General features: G+C 30.2%; 4 protein-coding genes across 4 annotated transcripts; 3 read left to right on the top strand and 1 right to left on the bottom strand.

The window, feature by feature from the left end:
* Nucleotides 1-882: 882 nt before the first annotated feature.
* Tsp_07376 (protein kinase 2) lies at nucleotides 883-5978 on the top strand. Its single transcript, XM_003381599.1, has 19 exons — nucleotides 883-954; nucleotides 1312-1322; nucleotides 1633-1704; nucleotides 1996-2037; nucleotides 2166-2535; nucleotides 2645-2816; nucleotides 2870-2991; nucleotides 3266-3322; nucleotides 3411-3497; nucleotides 3558-3626; nucleotides 3774-3846; nucleotides 3956-4066; nucleotides 4125-4193; nucleotides 4258-4347; nucleotides 4409-4593; nucleotides 4736-4837; nucleotides 4894-4970; nucleotides 5459-5504; nucleotides 5973-5978. Exons 1-19 carry the CDS (start codon nucleotides 883-885, stop codon nucleotides 5976-5978), a joined length of 1833 nt encoding a protein of 610 aa, XP_003381647.1.
* A 908-nt stretch (nucleotides 5979-6886) lies between these two features.
* On the top strand, nucleotides 6887-12554 carry Tsp_07375 (small G protein signaling modulator 1). Its single transcript, XM_003381600.1, has 14 exons — nucleotides 6887-6931; nucleotides 7069-7307; nucleotides 8526-8634; nucleotides 8717-8851; nucleotides 8911-9029; nucleotides 9103-9170; nucleotides 9222-9386; nucleotides 10772-10931; nucleotides 10997-11061; nucleotides 11126-11274; nucleotides 11359-11587; nucleotides 11715-12055; nucleotides 12249-12373; nucleotides 12431-12554. Exons 1-14 carry the CDS (start codon nucleotides 6887-6889, stop codon nucleotides 12552-12554), a joined length of 2073 nt encoding a protein of 690 aa, XP_003381648.1.
* A 66-nt stretch (nucleotides 12555-12620) lies between these two features.
* Nucleotides 12621-13248, top strand: Tsp_07374 (small G protein signaling modulator 1). The gene is made up of 4 exons (XM_003381601.1): nucleotides 12621-12692; nucleotides 12746-12842; nucleotides 12934-13101; nucleotides 13163-13248. Exons 1-4 carry the CDS (start codon nucleotides 12621-12623, stop codon nucleotides 13246-13248), a joined length of 423 nt encoding a protein of 140 aa, XP_003381649.1.
* Nucleotides 13249-13434: 186 nt separating this feature from the next.
* Tsp_07373 (putative Ran-binding protein 17) lies at nucleotides 13435-22286 on the bottom strand. Its single transcript, XM_003381602.1, has 29 exons — nucleotides 22233-22286; nucleotides 21231-21319; nucleotides 19269-19305; nucleotides 18449-18580; nucleotides 18289-18379; nucleotides 18148-18227; nucleotides 17999-18109; nucleotides 17871-17936; nucleotides 17648-17797; nucleotides 17348-17474; nucleotides 17213-17283; nucleotides 16872-16991; nucleotides 16664-16810; nucleotides 16437-16609; nucleotides 16155-16351; nucleotides 15980-16085; nucleotides 15787-15925; nucleotides 15654-15727; nucleotides 15449-15593; nucleotides 15219-15369; nucleotides 15052-15122; nucleotides 14914-14988; nucleotides 14639-14744; nucleotides 14404-14528; nucleotides 14216-14377; nucleotides 14110-14164; nucleotides 13864-14057; nucleotides 13662-13814; nucleotides 13435-13524 (listed from the first exon to the last, which is right to left on the bottom strand). The coding sequence occupies exons 1-29, from the start codon at nucleotides 22284-22286 to the stop codon at nucleotides 13435-13437; spliced, it is 3291 nt and encodes a 1096-aa protein (XP_003381650.1).
* Nucleotides 22287-22614: the final 328 nt, after the last annotated feature.

Consider the following 22614-nt stretch of genomic DNA (forward strand, 5'->3'; position numbering starts at 1 on the left):
AAGAAAAGTACAAGTATTTTCCTGAAATTAAACGCATTGCTCAGCATCGTCACGTACCCAAGCACGTATACAATGCGAGAGCTGAACTGAATGCAATGAGAAAATCCCAGAAGAGAAAGTTTGTCTCATTTTGGCTTGTATTTTGCATTGCCATTCCATGCATTACATTGGTCTTGATTTATTTTAAGAGAGAAAAATCGTCGTGCTCACAGCAAGCCTGGAACTGTACCGTTTGTGGCAGAAAAGAAAAAGCATGTCGTTGGAGAAGAGGATTGATTATTATTGTGTACATTTTTGTTCATTAGCTGTTCGTCGCTTTGTTGCAGTTTCAGCTTTATAAAAATTATTGCACATTACGAAACAATGACTTTTTTGTCTTCATCATAGTGTTGCTATTAACAATTAAGCTTCATTTCACACGAGTCAATATTGAATTAGAATCAAGGCACCCGGGCGAAAATTGAATTTCAGGCACCGCCCGCCTTGAATGAACATGTTTGAAAAATGTCTGTAATGAGACAATTTATACTAATAGCCTCTTGGCGACCATTTGTTACGGTTCATTTTACTGAAAAATCCATCAATGTGACAGTGGTGGTTGGTGGACGGCTAATTTATCTTCAAGTTGCAATAGAAAAATATGGAATTGGGCCGATGTTGAGATTTTGACAATTTTCCATCATCAACCAGATGTCCATTGTTTCACGTGTGATAGCAGTGTGCATATACGGATCTTGAGTTAACGACCGTTTTGCTCTGCGGGCAGTGTCCGGTCGACGAAGCCAAAAATCGATCGCACCGTCGGAAGCTGGCTAACAACAGTTGCTTATATAAAAGCCGACTGAACGAACATTTCACGATGTGCTTTCATTTTGGCATCTGATGACGACGACAACTGTTCTCTGGGAATCGACTGACAATCATCAATACTCGTGTGTGTATGTGTGTGTCTTGGTGTATCAAGTTCAAAAATTCGATCGCATGCTTTGCTGAGAAAGCTGAGCAAAAGCTTCTCAGCTAGCTATTCACAACTTTCAGATCACTTCAGCTCGTTTTAACTAGAAAATGATGCTCATCCATTACAAGCTTTAATTTCAGGTTGTTGTTTATTTGTTTGTTATTTATTCATTCATTTCATTGTTGCTAGTTTCGTTGTTCAAAATAATTGCTCAATTAAAAGTGGAAATAAGTAGTTAAGTAAAATGCAATTTATTTCAAATTGTGGAAATTTTATTTTAGAAATTCGTTCGAACAGATGATCTATTTCAATGTCATTCATTAATTATTTAAATTGTTTGCTTTTATTTACAGTATAACTCAAGGTTTTTTTCACTCTTATCATAATTTGAAAAATGATATACAGTATGATAAATATTCATATGCATAGTCGCAAAATTTTTGGCGAAATTAGTAACTTCATCAAAGTAGATGTCTTGCGCCAACTTTGCATTTTCGAAATTTGCAAAAATTTTTGTCAAGTGTTTATTTTGAAAGTTTAAACTCTTCGTTTTGACGCAACTATTGATTTTAAATGCTTTTCTCAACAAAGAACAGTTGTTGTAATTTTCTTGAAAAAAATATTCAACATCAGTGCATAATTGAAATTCAACGAGGCATAATTTATTTTATTAGCTCAACTCTGAAGCCGTCAGTTTGTAATGAGCTTGTTGCAAATTCCAGTTCATACATGAGAATAACAAACAAGTGAAAAGTAAAATTACATTATAAAACTATGCTACATTTAAACTCTTAATGACAAAGTATCAAGTTTATTGTTTTCTTGAACTGTAATTTGAAAAAAAATATGCACCGTTTTTTTATTTTTTAAGCATTTTTAAATTGGATCTTTTGACACCTCAGCATATTGATTAGCATATAGGTTGCATATTACATTTTGGGCTTCAATCTTATTTGATTAAAGAGCAATTATGAGCTGTTTAAAATTTGAGCTTCATAGTAAGGTTTTAATGTTTAAGATGTTTTTCCTATTTTTAGATTTGCATTCATGGGAAATCAGAGCAGTGTATCCGATTGCAAGTAAACTTTCTTTTTTCACTTTCTCACTCCACAGTTGATATATTTTAAGATGCTTAATTATTTAAATTTTTTCAACATTTTTAATGCAAATTTTTATAAATTATGCTTCTTTATTTTCTCTTATTAAGAACTTGTCCATTGTTTGATCAATCGAAATGCCACTTTTTGGATGGAATTTCGTCAAATCGACGATATTACACTTGCAAAGAGAAAAAGCAGCAACATTTGAATAAGCTGTTTTTGGAAAAATGCGCACTGCTCATTGCGGACAGTCCGTGCACCACCAGTGCAAGTGATGAATCATTAAAAATGGAATGCTGCTCTAAATTCGAAGACGATTCACTGCAGACATATAATATGATGCTTGTTGACAAGCTTCCACTTGATATACCAGAATGCGTTGCAAATGGTGAACAAGTGAATGCAAAGTTTTCAAAGAAAACAAAAAACTCTGAGATTATGAGCTGTGATGATGAACAATGTGCAGCAGCTGCACAAGTAAATAAAAAATTGAATCTCATTTCCTATCTACAACAGTGGAATGCAAGCAAAGTGAGTTTTTCTACATACATACTGTATGAAAAATATATGAATATTTTGTTTTGAGAAATCAAAGAAAAAGCCTGCAATGCAAGCGTCTTCTTTGCCAGGACTTTTCATTTCTGGAAGGCCCGCCAGTTTGAATGTGAAATGCCTTTCCGATTCAAAGTTACAATCGTCGTTTAGATCATTTTGGTCATTTCGCAGTCCTCGAACTGCTAGATCCTTGCCAAACACTGGTAATTTATTAAAATTTTTAAAAAATTATTAAAAATTGTTTTTCTTTTATCAGAAAGTGCAACAAGTTTAAATTCACTAACAGATGGCAGGACACCTTGGCCAATTCCTTGGTTAGAAGCAATTTTTCTACCAGAATTTCCAAATAAAGGACAATTGAACGAAAAATTATTTCAAGTAATTTTGTAATTACGTGCATTTTTCAATGACAAATTGAACTAACTGATCAGGTTCTTACTTTTATTATAATCGCCTTTAGGTTTTTTCTTTTTTATAAAATTCAAAAGATGCTCTTAATAAGGATGTTTTTCAAACTTTTTAACAGATTCTTCTGATATTGATCTTTTATGGGGATAATTAACATTTCAGATGTGCATGGATATATCAGTGACGTTATTTCAATTTAATTCAATAATGTGAAAAATAAGCTTATGATTAAATTAAATTAAAGACATCCCTTGTAAAAATGTTATTTAAAGTAAAGGATGTTGTGCATGGATCATTATTCGTTATTAAAAATTTAACATCATTTATAAGTATAAAATTAGCTTTTATTGAAAATTAAAATGCCTCTTTGTTTATAATGATACATTTAGGAAAATGGAATATTATCACGTGGAAAATTTAGTACTGTTTACAAGGCTACTTTGAAAGCATATCCACAGACATTGTTCGCTCTGAAGGTTATTTTTGAACATTTTAAATTAAACACATCAAATGAATAATTGCTGCTTATTTCTTAGGTGCAAAGAAAATCAACTATTATTTCAGAAAATGCAGTTCGACAAGTTAAAGATGAATTAAAAAATCACGTAAATATTCCTTGATTATGGCACAATATTTCTATTATTAAAAATGAACTATTTCCAATTAATTTAAAATTTTCAATTTAATATATTATTTTAATAAATTATGATATTTAAACAAATTGCATTTAATGTAAACATTTTTAATTTTAGCAGACGTTAAGCTGTCATCCTTTCATTGCTCAACTTTATGGCAGTTGGCAAAGCAGAACTAAAATTTATATGGGTATAGGAATTGAAAAGATTTTATTATTACTTCACCATCTAATAAATGAAAATTTCATTTTTATGTTAAACTATTATTAGCTGTTAATTTTTTTAATCTACTCTTTTAGTAATGAATTATGTTTCGGGCTTTGGCGATCTTTATGAATATTGGCGATATGAAAATTTATTACCACCTAGAGTTATAAAACTTTGGGCAGCAGAGCTTGGAATTGTTCTTGGTAAAAATTTCCAATGAAATTCATCATCTCATTTGAAACAGCTTGTTTAATTCTGCAGATTACATGCACAGTAAAAATATTGTATATCGAGATTTGAAAATGGAAAATATTCTTCTAAATGAACAAGGTAAAAAGAATTTGCTTGCATTCAAAAAAATTTTAAATATTGCAGAAAAAAAAAACTGTTGCAGCTCACATTCGACTTGTTGATTTTGGATTTTCCAAACAGTTGGATGGAAGTCGAAGAACGAACACAATTTGTGGAACTTTGAATTATATGGGTAAATTTTAATTTTATGTAATTTTGCATTTTTTAAATTTAAAATTTGCATAAATTTTCAGCACCTGAAATATTTTCCGGATTTGGTTATGATTGCAGTGTCGATTGGTGGAGTTTGGGTGTTTTGTTGCATACACTTGCCGTTGGTGAGTTTCCATTTCAAGTGTCAAGGGAAAAAATTCACATTGCTCCGGGTTATCGACCACCTCGAAATTTGGATCAATCTTTACAGCGCCTTTTGTTGAAAGTAAAAAATTTTTTGAATTCAATTTGCAATTTTACAATTTTTGCTTTAAATGTAAAATTTGTTCTTCAAAATTTGTTTCAAATATTGATTATTGAATTAATCAGTTGGAGAAGAATATAATTTGATTGTTGATCAATTTCAGCTGTTGAGAATAAATTCTGCAGAACGAATTCAAAGTCTATCTGCTTACCAGAAGGAAGCTTATTTTGCAGATGTTAGCTTTGAAGCAATAATTGAACAGAAGGTAATTTATTCAAATAAAGAAAAGCAGAAGAAAAATACTTGTATTTTTTATTTTAGTTATCTCCACTGGAAGAAATAAATATTTACAAGAATCGTCTTATAAGAAAAAGAAAGAAAGAGCTGGAAAACTTGGCGTAAGTGCTGTTGGTATTTATTGTTTAAAAATTATTTTGAATTAATTCTCTTAAGAAAGAACATTTCAATTAATTTTAATGAACACCTTGTTTCTATTTTTATACATATATATATATATGGCATTATTTAATTATTAATTCAGTTATATAAAATATAATGTATTTATTTCCTAATTATTTAACATTATATAATGGTATTCGTAGTTTGGTGGTTATATAATTTACACAATAAAGAAGATTGTATTTATTATTAAAAGTAATAATTTGTTTTTTATATTAAATTCACAAAAATCAAAATATATTTATGAAAGGTTTTTTTCATGAAATATATATTTCCGTCTTGAAATTTCATCGCAAGAATAGTTTTTTTTCTTGTTTCATGAGATTTGTTCAATTTAAATAAACAGTATTTCATTATTCAATTATTAATTTTGAAATTTTGATAATAATGCAAAAAATTATTATTTCCAACGTGATTTTGTTTTCAGTGAGGAAGAAGAAAATCTTGAAGATTATGATGAAGAATATTGCAAGGTATTGAATAAAAGTACGTTATTCTTCTTTATTGTTTTACTATAAATTAGCATTCGTTTCAGTTCCTGAAATTTGACTACGTCTCTTGAACATTTGTGAAGCTTGCTAATTTTGGATGCTTGTTTTATACTATTGTTGAGCAATAAACAGTTTCTTCTTATTCAAAGGAAACGATCGATTCATTTGAATTGAACTGTTTAAAAATTGTTGCATTGATGCTGAATTGTTTTGTGATTCTTTTATATAAAAACAAGAGTAATAACGCAAAAATTGTTTAAGCATCAAGGTTAACGAACTTTGAAGATACTTTCTTTATCGAATGCTTAATAAAAGTTTGAAAGTTTGTTTAATTGTTAGTGTAATAATTAAATTTGAAACTTTTCGTCCAATAGAAACAATGCAAAACAAAATTTTCTCATTTTATTCTATCATAAAATACTATAAAGAATTTGTGTAATTTTATTGTAGAAATAAAGCGCAGCACTTTTGTTAATTAACAAAAGTAGAGAAATAGTTGATTGTTAAGCTTCTGTTCAATGAATTGCACAAACGCAGTTCACAATGGTCAGTTGGAAAATGCTTGGTAATAAATTAAATAGAAGCTACAAGGCTAGAGATAGAGAAGCTTTTATTGCATGTATTGATTTTTCATTCTTGGCCAATTTCTTTCATTGACAATATACATTTTCATTGGTATAGAAAATGCACGCAAGGCAGAGTTCAGTGAAAAGTTGACTCTGCGCAATCTCAACACTGTCAATGTTTTTGATCTCTTTTTATTTTTCATTTGAAAGATTTCATTGAATATTTTATTTATTAAAATTTCAACGGACGCAAAAGCAATGTTGCATATTTTATTATCTCAGTGAATAAAAAAGTTTTTCACATGATTCATTACTGTAATTCAAAAGGATGCATAGGAGCAATTTCCTGTTTGTTATAATTAAGCTTCAGTTTTGTGGATGACAGTCAAGAGAGTTGCGGCGTTCAATTTGTGCGAGACGATGCGACCAATCAATTTTGTATATACGATAATCATTCTTTCTGTTGTACTGATCGATACTTTTTGAATGAATACGAATCAAAGATACACAGATACACACACACACACACACATACGTACACAAACATATTTATCCATTCATCCATCCATAATCTGAGCATGCTATTGCGTTATTCAATGCAGTTTGAACAAAGTTTGCCTGACTGATTGGGCTAAATCATGTTTTCCAAGTCATACCATTGTTCGCAATAATAATTGCGCTATTTTTATTGCTATTTTTCATCAACAATTTCAAAGAGAGTAACATAGTCTGCTCAAAGTTCGTTTATTTGTTAAAATTGATAATCAAATAATTTTTAGATCATGATTCAATTTCTCCATGTCTGACCAGCGTGAAGCGTTGTTAATGGAACTGAAGAAGCAGGTACATTGAGCTGGTTCATTTTCATAACACAACACTGTATTATTATTTTATCAACAAAATAAATAATAATAATTTTGAAATTATTTTGAAATATCCATGACAAAATGAGAAAATATTTTTAAACCACTAAGGTGAAGCACATCGTGGAAGAAGCAGTGCTGAAGAAAGTGATCAGCGAAAGTGACAGTTGCCTGTTGTCACTTTGCCTTGCTGTGGAGCACTGCCTTTTGCATGGTCTTCGAAAGCGTGTTTTTGGCTTATTCGGCCGTGCGACGACGTTCGCGTTGCTGCACAAAATTGCAGTCTCATTTCCACCCGCAGAGCAAATATTCCGCAAAGCTGTATCCTTAGAAAAGTTATCCCTCACTCGAAAACGGTAAAACAAATAAATAAATCAACTTTAATAAATTTTTAAAAATATTTTGTCATTATTCATTGTTTAAATGCAAAATAAAATTCAAATTGTTCTTGTTGAAATAATAGTTTCTTTTTTTGTTTTTTTTGCTAAAATGCATTATCTTACTTGAGAGATTTTGTTTATTTCAGCTATACTGAATTTCGTGCTAAATTATAGTAATGTAATGTAATGTAATAATTAATTTTTAATTTATAAATAAATCAATAACTTTAAGACACCAAAGCGTATTAGTTCAACATGAAATTGTGTGGATACGTTTGGCAATAACTGAAAAAGTGTTGGACATTATTATAAAGTATATTTCAGAAAATGCAAGGTATAATATTTATTCATTTTATTTTATGTGCACAGAATAAAGTACAAGTTTAGTAGTATTAATTATTATGGTCATTTTTAAGAAAATATTATGATGAAAATGCCCTTATGCGGGATTCTGTTTCTAGCAGTATGGTAGCTGGCCTTCTAGGTATTGCTTTTATTTTTATATTTAATTTTTTCATATATATACTGTTTTAAATTAATTAATCATGAAACTGATTTTTTCAAAGAATTTTAGTTGGGATATGTGCACTGGAATACACCCAATTAGAAGTGAGCAAAGATGACTCTCTAGAATTAAATCCATGCGCAGCAGTTTTTCAACAGGAAGATAGTTATTCAGATTTTCATAAAAAAAGCATCACGTCACCAAAACCAACTCTCGAAGTAGGTTTATAATTATATTTTATTTGAAAAAAATATTGCTTCATATTAAAGTAATTTACCATTGAAAAATCAGACCACTTGCTTATAATATCGATAGAATATTAACATTATTTGACTGCTCTTTGAAATAATGAAGCAAAAATTTATTGATGCATTAAATTGAAATGTCTCTCCATTGGTTATTATGTGTTTATTGATTAAATTTTTACAGTAAATTTAAATGATAAGCAAATTTATAAAATAACAGCTCACCGTCGCGAAATTAATTGTAATTAAATTTTGAAAACGAATTGATTAATGCTACTTTGATTAACTTTTCGTATCTTTTCCAGATAATTAAGTTTACATTATTTTATAAAGAAAATTTTAAACATTAAATGTACATCGATTTTCAAATTACTTGTTATTATAATAATTATGTTCTACATAAGTTTTCACGTTTCTTTTTTAATACTCATTTTCTCATTTCAGAAATGAATTATCCTTATCATACAAGCATCTATACAGATATATTTATATGTATAGCTATTTATTTCCTTTTATACCAGTTGCAATAATAACTGATAAATTCTTCATTAAGGTGAAACAAGGCAACAGTTAAAAATAAATAACTTTTACTTTAATATGTACATCAAACTGTAATCGTAATCGCAATTTTTCAGGTAAAACGAACAAGTAGCTTCGGTGCAGACATTTTAAATAGCTGCCCATTATCTCTACGAGATTATTTTATTTCTTTACGTCAAAGTTCTAAAGTGCAGTTTTTATATGGAAAAAATAATGTGTCAGTGCAACATGTAAGTTTGGATTTAATTATTTTAGTTAAAATTGATTTATTTTACATTAATTTCATCAGGGTGTTACATCTGACTATTCCAAAGGATATTTATCCGTTCAACTGATCGACAACTCAGCGTTGTATGTAAAGTGGATTCCAAATGAGCTGATGCAAGAAAGAAATGTTTCTGTAAACCGGTAAGAATATTACTGCTTATAAATTCACACTGGAATATATACTATGAAAAGAAAATTATTTTATTCATTTCAGCAATGTATGGCAGTCTATTATTTCGTTTGATATGGCAGAAATAAACAGTGTGCATTGTCACATTAACAGTAACAGAAACTTTTTGCAGTTTATGATTACTGTAATGAAAATAATTTCAGGTAGCAACAGTTTCTGTATGTTGTTTGTCAGAAATGATGGGGTTCCTTATTCACTTATTCAATTCGAAGCTGCTCAGAATATGATTGACTTTCTCTCTGTCATTAACAGTGCAATTCAACCTGAAAGACGACTGGAATCTTCACCTCTGCTTCAAGCAGGAGGAGGTGATGCTACTGAATAATATAATGATAATAATAATAATAAATTTATTAAAAATATAGACGATATTCTTAAATTGATGAGCAACAAATCCGCAGGGAATAAAGAGCAACAGTTCTGCACTTCAGTAGAGTTGGAAAAGCAACTCGGAAGTAAAGAATATGTTCTCATGATAGTGGACAATACAACGGGCACATATGAAAGTAAATTTTTATTATTTATCAAAAAAAGATCTATTTTAATTTTCTAATTTCTGAATTTAAATTATTTAATTTACATTTAAATAAATAAATTTCAAAAATTGATAACATTATTTTATACTAAACTTATTATTTATGCATATTGAACATTATATTTCAGATTAATAATCAAATAACAGTTATTCAGAATAATAAAGCTTAATATTTAAAATTGACCATTAACCACAATCTGTCTGGTTAAAATATACGAATACTACAAAAATATGAAAAATAATATAGCTAATTAACAATCTAATCTAATGAATACATGTATTACGTTATTTCGATTTCATTAATTAATCCTATTTATATTATCTTTGACACAATGTATGTATTTGATCCTTTGAGATATTTTTATTCTGAACTTAAAATGCTTGTTTCTCTTGTTATGTATTATGAAGTTTCTTGTAATTCTACTTTCAGCTTTTGATGAACTTTATTAATTAATATAATAATTGTTAACGTGCACATACTCACTGAACATCAAACGAGACGTGCTGAGGTGTTTGGTCTATCATGGCAGGAAGTGCTCTGTGCAGCACTACACCTGGCATAAATCACAGCATATGAGTGGCTGTTTCTGGTTGTCTAACAACACAAAAATTACCTGATAAGGGATAGGACGTTTCATTGTAAAAACACTGAAGGATCTTTATCCTGCATTTTCCTGGTTCAGCAGAAATGTACTGCCACAGTTTGCTTTGTTCACTTCTTCGTATTTACGTTGTTCATCGACAGTAAAATAAATACCAAGCCTGTGCATTCGTTTCAAATTTGACTTAAAAATTGGCCACAAATCTCTAAACGCTGCCAATTTATCACGTTGAAGCCGAAATTCACCGAAGGACTTATGAGCACCTACTGTTATCAGAATAAATGCATAGATTCTTGTTTCATTCGTCAATTTTCACTAGTCAGTGCAATCAGCTAATTAGCTGCTCACAAATGTGCTTTTTTGTTAGCTTCTCTTAACTATTATGTCAACTATTTCTGAATATCTAATTTTAATAATCAGTGATTGTTTCGTTTTCAAAAATATTTAAATATATTCAGTAATTGTAAAAAATTACTTTAAAATTTATGTAACGAAGTTTATTGAATGAAATTAATTTAATCGCTGCATTTTTAATCATTAATGGTTGTAATTTTAGCGTCTTTAGCGTATTTAAATGTTGTCCATATTCTAGTACCTGACTTGGCTGAAGAAGAAGAAGAAACTGAAAACTATGAATGTGCAGAAACTTGTCAGTCCAGTGATAATGTAAAAGCTGATCAGAATAAAATAAATTTACGTGAAAAGAATCAAACAAGGTGAATGTGATTTGAAAATCATAAATCAAGCTAAAATTGACTTGAAATTTAACATTTCTTTCAAGGGATTGCGTGCAGATTGCTTATGATTCCATGAAGCATCAAATTTTATGCAGAGCCTTCTATGGTTGTAAGTGTTGTTATGTTTGTTGTTGTCATTTTGAAAATAAGTTTGAAAAATGAAAATTTTTTAGGGCTGGCGTTTTGTAGACACATGAAAACATTACGAATTGATTTGTCTTCGATAATAAAAAAAAGCAGCATTCTCTTAGATAATGAAAATATCAACCAATACAATCTTCTAACAGAAGATGATTGGATGAATTTCAAGCAGAATCGAAATGTAATAATGCAGTGTTGATAAGGCAAACATCGTTTTCAGACATATAAATATACATATATATATGTATATATAAGTGAATTTTAGGAAAGTAATGAAAATGAGTTTTTGATGCAAGTTTTCTTTGCTGGTTGTGATCCTTCAATAAGGAAAGAAGTGTGGCTTTATATTCTTGAAATTTACAATTGGAATGAGTCGGACAAAGAAACTGAAATGAAAATTGCCAATCTAAAATGTCAGTATCAAGATTTGGTCACCCAATGGACTGCGGTTGAGTCGATCGTACGTGAAAAAGACAAAGAAATGCTCGAATTGAGTATGTGGCATTTTCAAATGATACTTTTAAAATAATTATACGAAAAGCGGGAACGTCAGCAACGTTTGCAAGAAAAAGATTCCCTTATTGCAATTTTAAATATATTGTTAATCAATTTCAATTTTAGCTCGAAAATTTAACAAAAATAAACTAAGCTCGTATTCGGAAATTCCACTGGTATATTCAGAGTTCAGTCTCTCAAATGAAGTTTTCACCGAATCATTGGAAGAAAGCGGCAATCTGCAACCAAATTCTCAAAAATCTGACAGTCCCGTAGTCTGGTTGAGAAACATGAGTAGTGTTGCAAGTCAATTCAAAAAAACAAGCACTGATGAAGAAAGTGGCTATATTGGCAGTGGAGATTCGTCAAAGGCGTTTACATTTGATCATCCGCTGCCGGAGTCGCCTTCATCTCAACTAGATGATGCTGTACTGGCAAAAGCAAAAGAACCTGAAATATACTATTCAGTAAGTTGGTGCAGTCGTTTGAAACTAGAAATCCAGTACAGTAGATATGCACAGTGCGGTGAAGTTTTTAAAAAATAAGAAACTGTTTTAATAATTTCAAAATAATGGAACTGAAGAAAATACTTTTGCATTACTATATTTCGCATAAATCAAAATTTGTTTGCTTAAAGTAGCAGTGTATTTTTTAATTTAGAAAAATTTGATCGATTTGTTTACGCTGAATTTTCATCGAATTGAAAAAGATGTCCGACGTTGCGACAGAAATCATCCATACTTCAGTGAGGCTAATTTGGAAAAGTTGAAAAACGTTTTGTGCAGGTTGAATGAATATTTTTGAAATTTTCCACAACACAAACTTCGAAATTCTTGTTTCAGTTATGTCTGGCAACACCTTGAAGATGGATATGTTCAAGGAATGTGCGATTTGGCTGCACCGCTTTTAGTTGCATACGATGATGGTAATGATGTTTCTTTCGCTGGGATTGTTAATTATAATTAGAATAAAAGTTTTTTGTTGTCGACAGAATTTTTGACATATTGTTGTTTCACCAAAATTATGCAAAGAATGGGTGACTTTTTTCATGGATTCGATCAAGCGATGGATTCGTGTCTTTCGTACGTTTCAAAACTGTTGCAGGTACGCCAAGGATATGACACATCAGGATGTTGAATTAATGAAACTTTCTTTAGATTATGGATCAGGAGCTGTTTGAAATGATGCGCTTGAATGATGATTTTACGCACTGCTACTTCTGCTATCGATGGTTTCTACTAGATTTCAAGAGAGGTATTTGTTGAAAAACAAAAAAAACAAAGATTTTCACCCTATGCTATTAGTTTGCAAAAACAAAAAATTACTGATAAAACAATTCGTTTAGAATTTACCTACGAACATACGTTCAAAGTGTGGGAAGTGATCTGGACTGGCAATCGTCTGTTCACAAGCAATTTTTCCATCTTTGTAGCACTGGCGCTCATAGAAATGCACCGAGACGTGTTGATAAAAAATTCCATGGATTTCCCAGGCGTAATTCGATTCTTCTCTGGTAGGAAAATTTAAAAAGCAAAACTTCCAATCCTATAAAATGACGCTTTCTGTTTCCACAGATACGGCTGGTCAGCACAACGCGTCAGTTGTGCTAAATATAGCCAGAAAGTTGATAACTCGACTTGAAACACTACTTTATACTTAAACTTGATTGACAAAGCAAATCACCACCTCTCATCACCGTAGGTACCATATCAAATGTGCAGAAAATAAAATTACACAATGAATGAATTACATTTTTTCTGAATGCGTAAAATGTAATAAAGCAATTGAAAAAATAAAATGCTTCATTAAAGGAAAAAAATGAATGCTTCAAGACATCATTTCAGAATTACTGGACACCCCGTTGTTTGTTACCGGAAGGCGTGATTTCACATTTTCCAACATGTTCACCCGGAATACATTTACATTTGCCGTAAATCTATAAAACAGAAGCAACATAACCAAGATGTTAAAAGAAAACACGGAAAACTACACAATTTACCTATCTTTGTTTCCTGAGGTCAAACTGTGCTCCACACCAATCATCAAGTCTTCGAAAAAATTCACCAAATGTACCTGCTCTTCCAAAGGGAAAGAACTGATCGTCTGCACTTTCCACTGGTTGAAAAATTGCTCTTGCAAAAGAATCAATCCCAACAATGGACGAGACAATGACCACTGGCATCTGGAATCGTCGAACAAAACTTTATTCAATATGCTGACCATAATCTGAAAATATCCGTTTCGAGAATGATGGGAATTTTCAATTGCAATTTACATAATAAAACTTCCACACTTCCTGAATAACATCGGGATGTTGGCGGACCAATTTCAGGCAGTTGTCGTTTTCTGCTGGCAATGTGGTTTGAGTTGTTGTCCATCCGATCTGCTGCTGAACACGGCGCAAACGTTGGTGGAGATAATCGACAAAATTGTCCAAAGAACTACAGCAGCAAGTTGCCACGTTCGTATCTTAAAATTATCAGTTAAAAAATTATCAAAAATTATGCAACCATTAATATACCAAAAGAACCGATGCCGTCGAGAAGTCTTCGTAGCAGGAAAATTTGCAATTCCACCTCCAAATTTGCAAAACAGACAATAATATTCTGTGTAGAACTTTCAATTACCATGTAAAAAGCTTCGGCAAGTTTCGGATACTCCTGAATGCATGCATCGTTATCAAACTCGTTACAAAATTGAACAACGACAATGAGAATACACGTACAGACAAATTTGTTTGTGAAATGCAAATGGCCATTTGAACAAACTTTTGATACAGCACATCTACACTTGAATCACCGAAAAGATAAAACACTCCAAAATTCAAATATTGGCCGACGAAAAGTTTTCTGAGCATTCGAAAGCACAGCAAAAATCCTTTCAAACGCATTTCATAAACGTGCTGTTCAAGAATATCCTGAATATTGAGGATATTTTCGACTAGAAGAGAATAAAAATATGGTGCAAAATTGATGCAAAAATTTCCACATACAACATTGTATTACCATAAGTTTTCACTATATTTGTAATTTCTTTAAAAATCAAATAACCATACGGACAGCTGACTTTGAAATTCATACGAGCACTTCGATTATCACACAATTCTATGCAAAATCGAAAAATTGGAGATACCAAATCGTGGTCAGTAGACCAAAACTGCAAAATGATTTTTCAATAATTATTTTTTAAACTGAAATTAAGAATGTTCAGCATACTTTGATCGCTTTGTTGAAAATGAAAAACACAGTGGGATATCTAAATTGTTTTGTAAAAATAATTGAAATTCAAAATAAAATTATAAAGTTTATTACATTTGTTGAAAAACTCTAGTGAATGCTAAATTGCTACTGCAGGCCAATAGAATACCTCGCAAATCTCGTCCAAGGCCAATCACAGAACGCTGGAAAACACACACGCACACATAAAGATACGAACAGAGAGAGAGTATAAAATTTTCATTTACCTTTGATCGTTCTTCCTGCAAAGCAGAACTGTCGCTCACTTTAAAAATTTCTTCAAGTCCAGCGATCACGTCTACAAAAATAAAAAATCAAATTCTTCATCCGCCCTTCATAAAGAAGGTAATTTATTGAAAAAAAAACATAAATTTTTATCTCTGTGGTATTTTACCTTTAAATGGTGCCAAAAGTCGATTAAATTCTTCTTCAACATTTTCACCACAAGTAAGGTTGACCAAACGACTGAGCGTGAAATAAAATTGCGTTCTCAGTTTCATTGTTTTAATGTCCACATCAAGTCCCAAAAGTGGAAAATGCTGAGCCTGAAAAATTTTTCAAAGCATCCTTCGTTATATATTTATTAAATTTTAATATCCAAACAATAAATTGCTTTTCAGTCACCGTGTGGTTGTTCATGAGAAAGTTGACATCTTGGAGTGTTGAAACAATTTTGGCGGCCGAATAGCCGTCAGAAAGATTATCTATAAGTTTCATCGAATCCGAAAGAAGCGTCTGATTTCCGGTAAAGTTTTTCAAATTTTGAATTCTAAAAATTCATAACATCACTGCCAATAACAAGCAAAGCATGGAAAAGTTCCTCACGTACGCTTTGCGAACAAGTATTGTCAGCAGTGCGGTTTCATCCGTAACGCCCAAAACATTGCTCAACTTTTGAAATACCTAAAAATGAACAATTTTTATAAAATTTGAATGAAAAATATTAATTAATTCAAAATAACCTTTGACATCCTACGAGAAGTGTCACTAACGTAAACTTTACGAAAACATTCCAAAAACCACAAATAGCTGGATTCCAATCTAGCAGAGCCCCGCCGTTGAGCAAGAACAGCATCGGTCAATCGCATCAATTGCAAAACTCTGAAATGGATGGAACAAAATGTTCAAAAATTGTACAAATACAATATAAAATACCGGCAAATCAAGTCAGCTTCTATCTGTTCCACCTCGTCCAACGTTGTACCACCACTACGTTCAGTCAACAATCCCCCAATTATGTAAATAAGCCAAGTCAATTTGTCTGAAAATTATTGAATTGATCAATTATTTAAAAAAATAATACATTCTATTATTATAAAAGTGCAACTACTTTCGAGAATAGTGGCTTGTATCCCGATTGATAAATTCTGAGAAACGGCAATATTGTAAGCACTAGCCTGTTCATCAAACAAACGAATAATCACAGCATACGACTTTCTATACTGATATCGACAAATCTTTGACAACTGCTCCACATGATCGATAACAGTTATTACACTATCCAATGGATCTTCTTCAATAGTTGAGCTAAAAAAGCGTACAAAAAAAGGAACAAAATGATAATTAACACTTCATTACAAAATCATATTAAAAAATTAATTATTATTCATACTTTGCTACGGCATCAACAATTAACATTCGTGATTCCAGGTATGCCTCTGCTATCACTGGAGCATAATTTTCAATTTCACTTCTTTCACCCATTCTGACATACGAAATGCTGTCGACCACTCTTTTCCAAAACATCAACAAATAATATATACTGTTCTGACGTATGTTCACCATCTGATAAAAAACGTTTAAACATACATATTTTATCACAAAAATTAACAATTTTACCCTCAAACTGTTAATTGTAAATTGAGTCACTTTAGAAATGAAATCACCATAGTTTTCACTTTTCACTATTTCGTTAAGCTGATGGCAACTTTTCAAGCGGCAAATCAAAAGACACACTTCGTGATAAAATTCTTGATCAGAAAATATCTATTCACAAAAAATTATAATATTAAGTGACAAAAAAATGTGCAACAAATATGCGGCCTACTTGAGAACTGGACAGCACATGCCTTATGACATCGATTATATGCTGCAAAAATTGCGTACGTTCTGGCGACATGAGAAAAGCTCTTCGCAAACATGCCAGTTGAGTGAGGCAAGCAATGATCTGAAATTTCATCACGTACAAAAACGGAGAATAAATTTAAATATTACTAAAAGCGTCGTTGAACGCTTTTCAACGAAGTTTTACAGCACAAATTTATTTCAACTATTCATACAACAAAATTTACAAATCTATTATTACTGTGTAAAAATTATCGAGAAATTTTTTTCACATGAAAAATATCATCAAAAGAATAAAAAATAACTTGTCAATCAAAAACATACTGTAGAACCGAACTGTGGAAAGCGAACAAGCATCGTCTTATATAGTGGAACAACCTCCAGTTGAATAAACGCTAAAAAAATATTAGATCAATTTACTTGAAATGAATGGTAAAATTATTCGTGAAAATCACTTACTTGACCGCCAAGAATCTGGGATTGCTATGATTAAATTGTCATCAGATGCCTCTTCACCGGAAGAATTGTTAAAATCATAGTTGAGGCAATTCATAGAAAGTTGAAGTAAATTTTTAAGCAATCCCTCCTAAATTAAAATCAAAAAAATCTTAAAATCCATTTGATATAGAATGTCTTAGTATTGAACTTCAAAATATTCAAAAAAGAAAGCAAACGAAAATCTACAATATAATTGTTCCAACAATGTAAAATTTCTAACGGATATTTAAGAAAAATTATTTAATAAAAGGCAAGAAATACCTGATTCACATCGATAGGACTTCCAGTCGGGATATTTATCAAAACTCTGCGTAGTAAAGTTATGCTGAGCTTGTAAATATCGAAAAGAAATGTGTCGCGAAAAGAAAACATAGTTTTCCTTCTCTTTCGCATTAAAGTCACGCCAGTACGCTATAATATGAATAAATTATGCAAAACAGCTCTGGTACAATATTGCATTTTTCAAAAAATTACACAAACATACTTCGCACATTTCAACTACTAAGTTACTGAGTAGTTGAATTGCTTTCGGACACATGTCAGATAATTCCTGAAACATAGGCAAGACAAAAATATCAGCTTTCACATTTGAATAAATAAACAAACAACTACCTCTGCTATTTTCATTATTTCTTTAACTGCTGTTTGAAAAACCAATTCTCCATTAGCGTCTTCATCAAACCAAGATATGCGAATAATTCGACTAATTAGCTGAAAACAGAGCTGAAAATAATATCACCTTATAGTAATTGATAATGAACAATCAATACAGTGCAAAACGATGGAATCACGACAGATTCTAAATCTTTATGTGAAAACATGAAATTCAATAAGTAAGTTCCTGAAATGCAAATTAAAAAAACAAATCAAAACATTGTTACAATTCAAAAAAAATTTTTTACGAAGTTTTAGACGTTGTTCATTAGTAAGACTGCCGTTTCGACCAAGCAGATTCAGTAAGGTTGCCACCGCAACAAATCGGCAACATTCATCCTTAAAAAGCTTTCAAATTAAAAAAATTACAATCAGCATATAAATTACAATAATAAAAATCAAATATACACTCTCCATCAACATGATGCATTTCTCAAAGCAATCATTGCTAAGAGCAAATTCAAACAACATTTTGTCGGCTACATTACGCCGAGCAGGATCGGGAGACTGATACAATTCATGGCAAGCAACTCGTAAATGCTAAATAAAAAAAGAAACTCCCAATCATGTAGGAATAATAGTTAAATTTTACTATAAATATTTATTTAAATGGATTAACATCTAAACTGAAACATTTTTTAGAGCTTTGAAGAAATAATTCATTAACCCTCGAATTAGCAGTGGGAGGGGGGGGGGGTAAACCCCTCTCTCATTTAAACCGGATCAACTTAATGTCGACGCTATGAACTCGCTTGACATTTTCAGTAGCTTCCTTTTGAACAATTTAATTTTATAAAAAAAATAATGAAAGCTTCTTTCGAGTGACTCAACAAGAAATATTTGGCCCATAGTCAGCTGCAAGCAATAGAACAAGCATGTGCTAATAATATTTCTGAAAATCCACTTTAGCATTTCTTCAAGTTTTAACTTAAATTTTGACCGATAAGCCAACTAAACTCATAACCAATCATCTCATCAAACCATCATAAAATAATAAAAATCTACAACAAATCCAAATTAAACTTGATTATCAATTAGCTACAAGCTAAAATGAGCCATATTTTTGGAAAAAAGGCTCAACCATTTCATTTTAATTTTTAATAGCTATCCCAAAGAAAAGACAGAACAGTCAAAACTACCAGATTCACATGTTTCTTTTGAATTTCAAAAAAAACATTTAAACCAAAAAAACTAAAATTTTCCGACTATAATTATTCATAAAACTTACTTCAATTTCGTAAACCGAACCAGCCATGTCAACAAGCCTAAAAAAACATTGTCTCTTTATAAGCTGAAATTTCAAAAATCGTTAGAAATCTCTATTTATTAGCCAAAATTTGAGTACCAATGCTATTGCATATTTTTTTAAGAAATCGATGTAAATAGATGTTGAAAAAATTTTGTGGTAACACGTTGAAACGCTTGAAAAACTTGCCAAAAATATGAAAGTAAAAAAATGATATATTTGCATTAAAAGGCAAAATAAAGTTGAGGTAAAAGTAAAAATTTCAAAAAACATATTTCCAGAAATATATAATATAATCTAAGTATACGCTACATGAGATAATCAAAAATCGTATGTAATAAAATCAGAGTAATATGATGAACAATTACATTTATTCATTTAAACAATAATAATAAAAGTATAAAAAGTGCATAAATTATGTAAAAAGGTAGCATAATATAAATTAACCTTTAATTTTTTTTCTAAAACAGAAAATGTAATGCTGACTTCCGTTTTAACTACTATCAGAAGAATACAGTTCTACGATTAAACATACTTTTCACGAAAATAACATAATCAAGCATCTTACTAAAAAAATTATCTATAACATTTTAGAAAATTACATATAAAAGTGATGACTAAAAATAAAAACTTACAGCTTGTGAACAAGTGAAAGTAGTTGATTTTTTTTGAGTATTACTGTAACTATCAGGTACAATTTATATTGCTAATACAAATCGGAATCTTACCAAATTTACATGTTTAACTGCATGAACATTACTTGAAAAATTTAAGAAAAATGCAATTAAAAAAAATAATTTAATTTTTAAATGCATATATTGTCAGACATATTTTAAAATGTATGCTGAAAACTTTCAGCAGTGCATTATTACAAATTTAAAAAATAATTTTCAGTAATTAATTTAAAATATTAAAAAAAATAAACTATTTCCAAAAATAGTTTCAATTTTGAACAAATTTTTCATAAAAATATGTCAATATTTTAAAATCGTTGTTGAATGTTAATGGTGAAAAATAAACCGAATACTAAACTTCCTTTTATAATTGAAAAAAGATTTTTGAAATTAAAAAGTAAAAAAGGGAAATTTTGTGTGTAATTTATTTTTGGTAAAATACTTATTGATTATTTTATATTTTAGCAGTTTTGATGAGCAATGGTTGAAAAAAGTTTTTTAATAAATAGATGATTGATGAGTGAGGAGGATATTCAAATTGAAATTATTTTCACATTAATTTCAGGTGTTTTTCAGTTCAAATAAACTTCATTATCTAATCAACGTCACTGCTGATGTAAATTTGCTTGTGTTGATGTAGCTGGAAAAGATTTTCTTTCTGACAAAATAGTATTGGTGATCAACAAAGCGATATCTCTACTTTTTAGTGAGCGTGATTAAATTGATTTTCTAATGCGCTATACTTTTGATGGAAATTTTCAAAAGTTGAAATCTAAATCCTATTATCGGTGAAAAGCTATAATAAATTGTTTGCTAATATGTCACTTTCCACTTACTGCAGCATCAAGTAATCATATATTACTAATCTTTCACCCCGTGCTTGTAATTAATTGATTTACTGAAAATATTATTGTTTTAAGCGAGAACGTTTCTATTTTTTTAAAATAAAATTTTAATAAATAAATATATATATAATTTAAAGATAATACAACATTAATTTTTTCCCATTCAGTGCAATTTCTACAAGATGAATTATCTTGTAACTAAATCTTATTATAATTGCTGCTGTATCATTTTGCATGCATATTTGATTTATGTAAAAAAATTATTTTTTTCTATCCACTGAAGATGAATAAAATTGATTTAAAATTTTCATTTCTATAACTGATTTAAGTTAGATTAAAACGTTCCTTTCAGTGAGTTCATGACTCTTTGCATATGTGATAAATGCTCATTAATAACAGAGATTTTTGTTCAACAGGAAATAAACTTAGCAACTGGACCTAGTCTTGCCCATGCGGTAACAGAAGGTAAAATGGTTTTGATTTTGTATTGCAAAATAATTGCAGCCATAATAGACTTTAGAAATTTTAAAGTAAGTATTTAGATAATATTTGCAAATTTTTATTTTGTTTTTTTTAATTAAAATTGAACTAAAAATTTATCTAATGTTAATATTTGAAAATCTATGCAATTTTAATATTGCAGAACGTTTACTGATTTCATTTGATGTTTCACTTTAAATTTATTCAATGAATAAATGAATAGATTGAGAAATTTACTTTTATTCTTGCTTATAACTTTTGCAAAATACACTTTGTTTAAATTTAAAATTTATAAAATTACATTAAAAGCAAATTGTTCAACATTCTAAACAATGATACTTTGTTCAAATGTCGAAAAGCTTTTGTTTATCCAATTATAAATAAAATAGCTGCCGTCCGTATCATGTTAGAATTTGTGTTTCTTCTTTTTTGTTAATTTTCAATTGCAAAATGTGAAATGTAAGAAGGTTGTTTTTGAAAATTTTGATCAATTTTGAACAGACATTTGATTTGAAAAGGATGAATGTTAAAATTAATTAAATATGTAAATTTCCGAGTTTAATTATACTCTTTATTGAATAACTGAGATGTTTCACTAACCAGCTGAATGATGATGACAAGCAGTGTGCCATTTTCCATTGCAACTGAAACTAAACAATTGTCCAGTCAATCTGAATCACATAAGGCTGATTTGGCAAAAATCAAATCAATCCTATCAATTTGATTTCAATGGAATCTGGCGTTTATGACATTTTCTCTCATATCATGTTTTATTTTTCAAGGTGTTGTTTTATTTTCCTTTCAAAGATGTTCGATTAGGAATTAAATTGCAAAGTCCAGCTGATGAACAAAATGGTCATCCGATCTATGTTGTATTGTGTTGAGATTTATTTCTGGAAATTAGTTTTCAGCATTTTTCGTTAAAGTTGTGAATGGCATTAAATTACCACTTGGGATGATTCATATTGTTCAACCGCTGCCAACATTTCATCATAAGTCATTTTTATTTTTATCATCGCGAACAAGCGTTTCAATATAGCTTGTATAGCCTGCTGGAAATGTAATTTCCATATTTGAAGCATTATTGGCAATTTGAAACACTGGAATGAATTAATAACCATTTTAGTTAGCAATTCACCAATGTTAACCTGAGGAAGAAACCCATATTGGCGTATTATCCGGCTTGCTGTTCAGTTTTATCGATTGGAAAAGCTGACAACAGTTTAATTGTTATAAAGAAGCGGTGTAGTGTGACTTAACCGCTAATTTCTGATCTTGATTTGAATTTCAACAATTGATTGCAACTGCATGATGACTTCTGAAAAGTAA

This window comes from Trichinella spiralis (assembly GCF_000181795.1).
Source record: "Trichinella spiralis strain ISS 195 chromosome Unknown Scfld1, whole genome shotgun sequence".
NCBI lineage: Eukaryota > Metazoa > Nematoda > Enoplea > Trichinellida > Trichinellidae > Trichinella > Trichinella spiralis.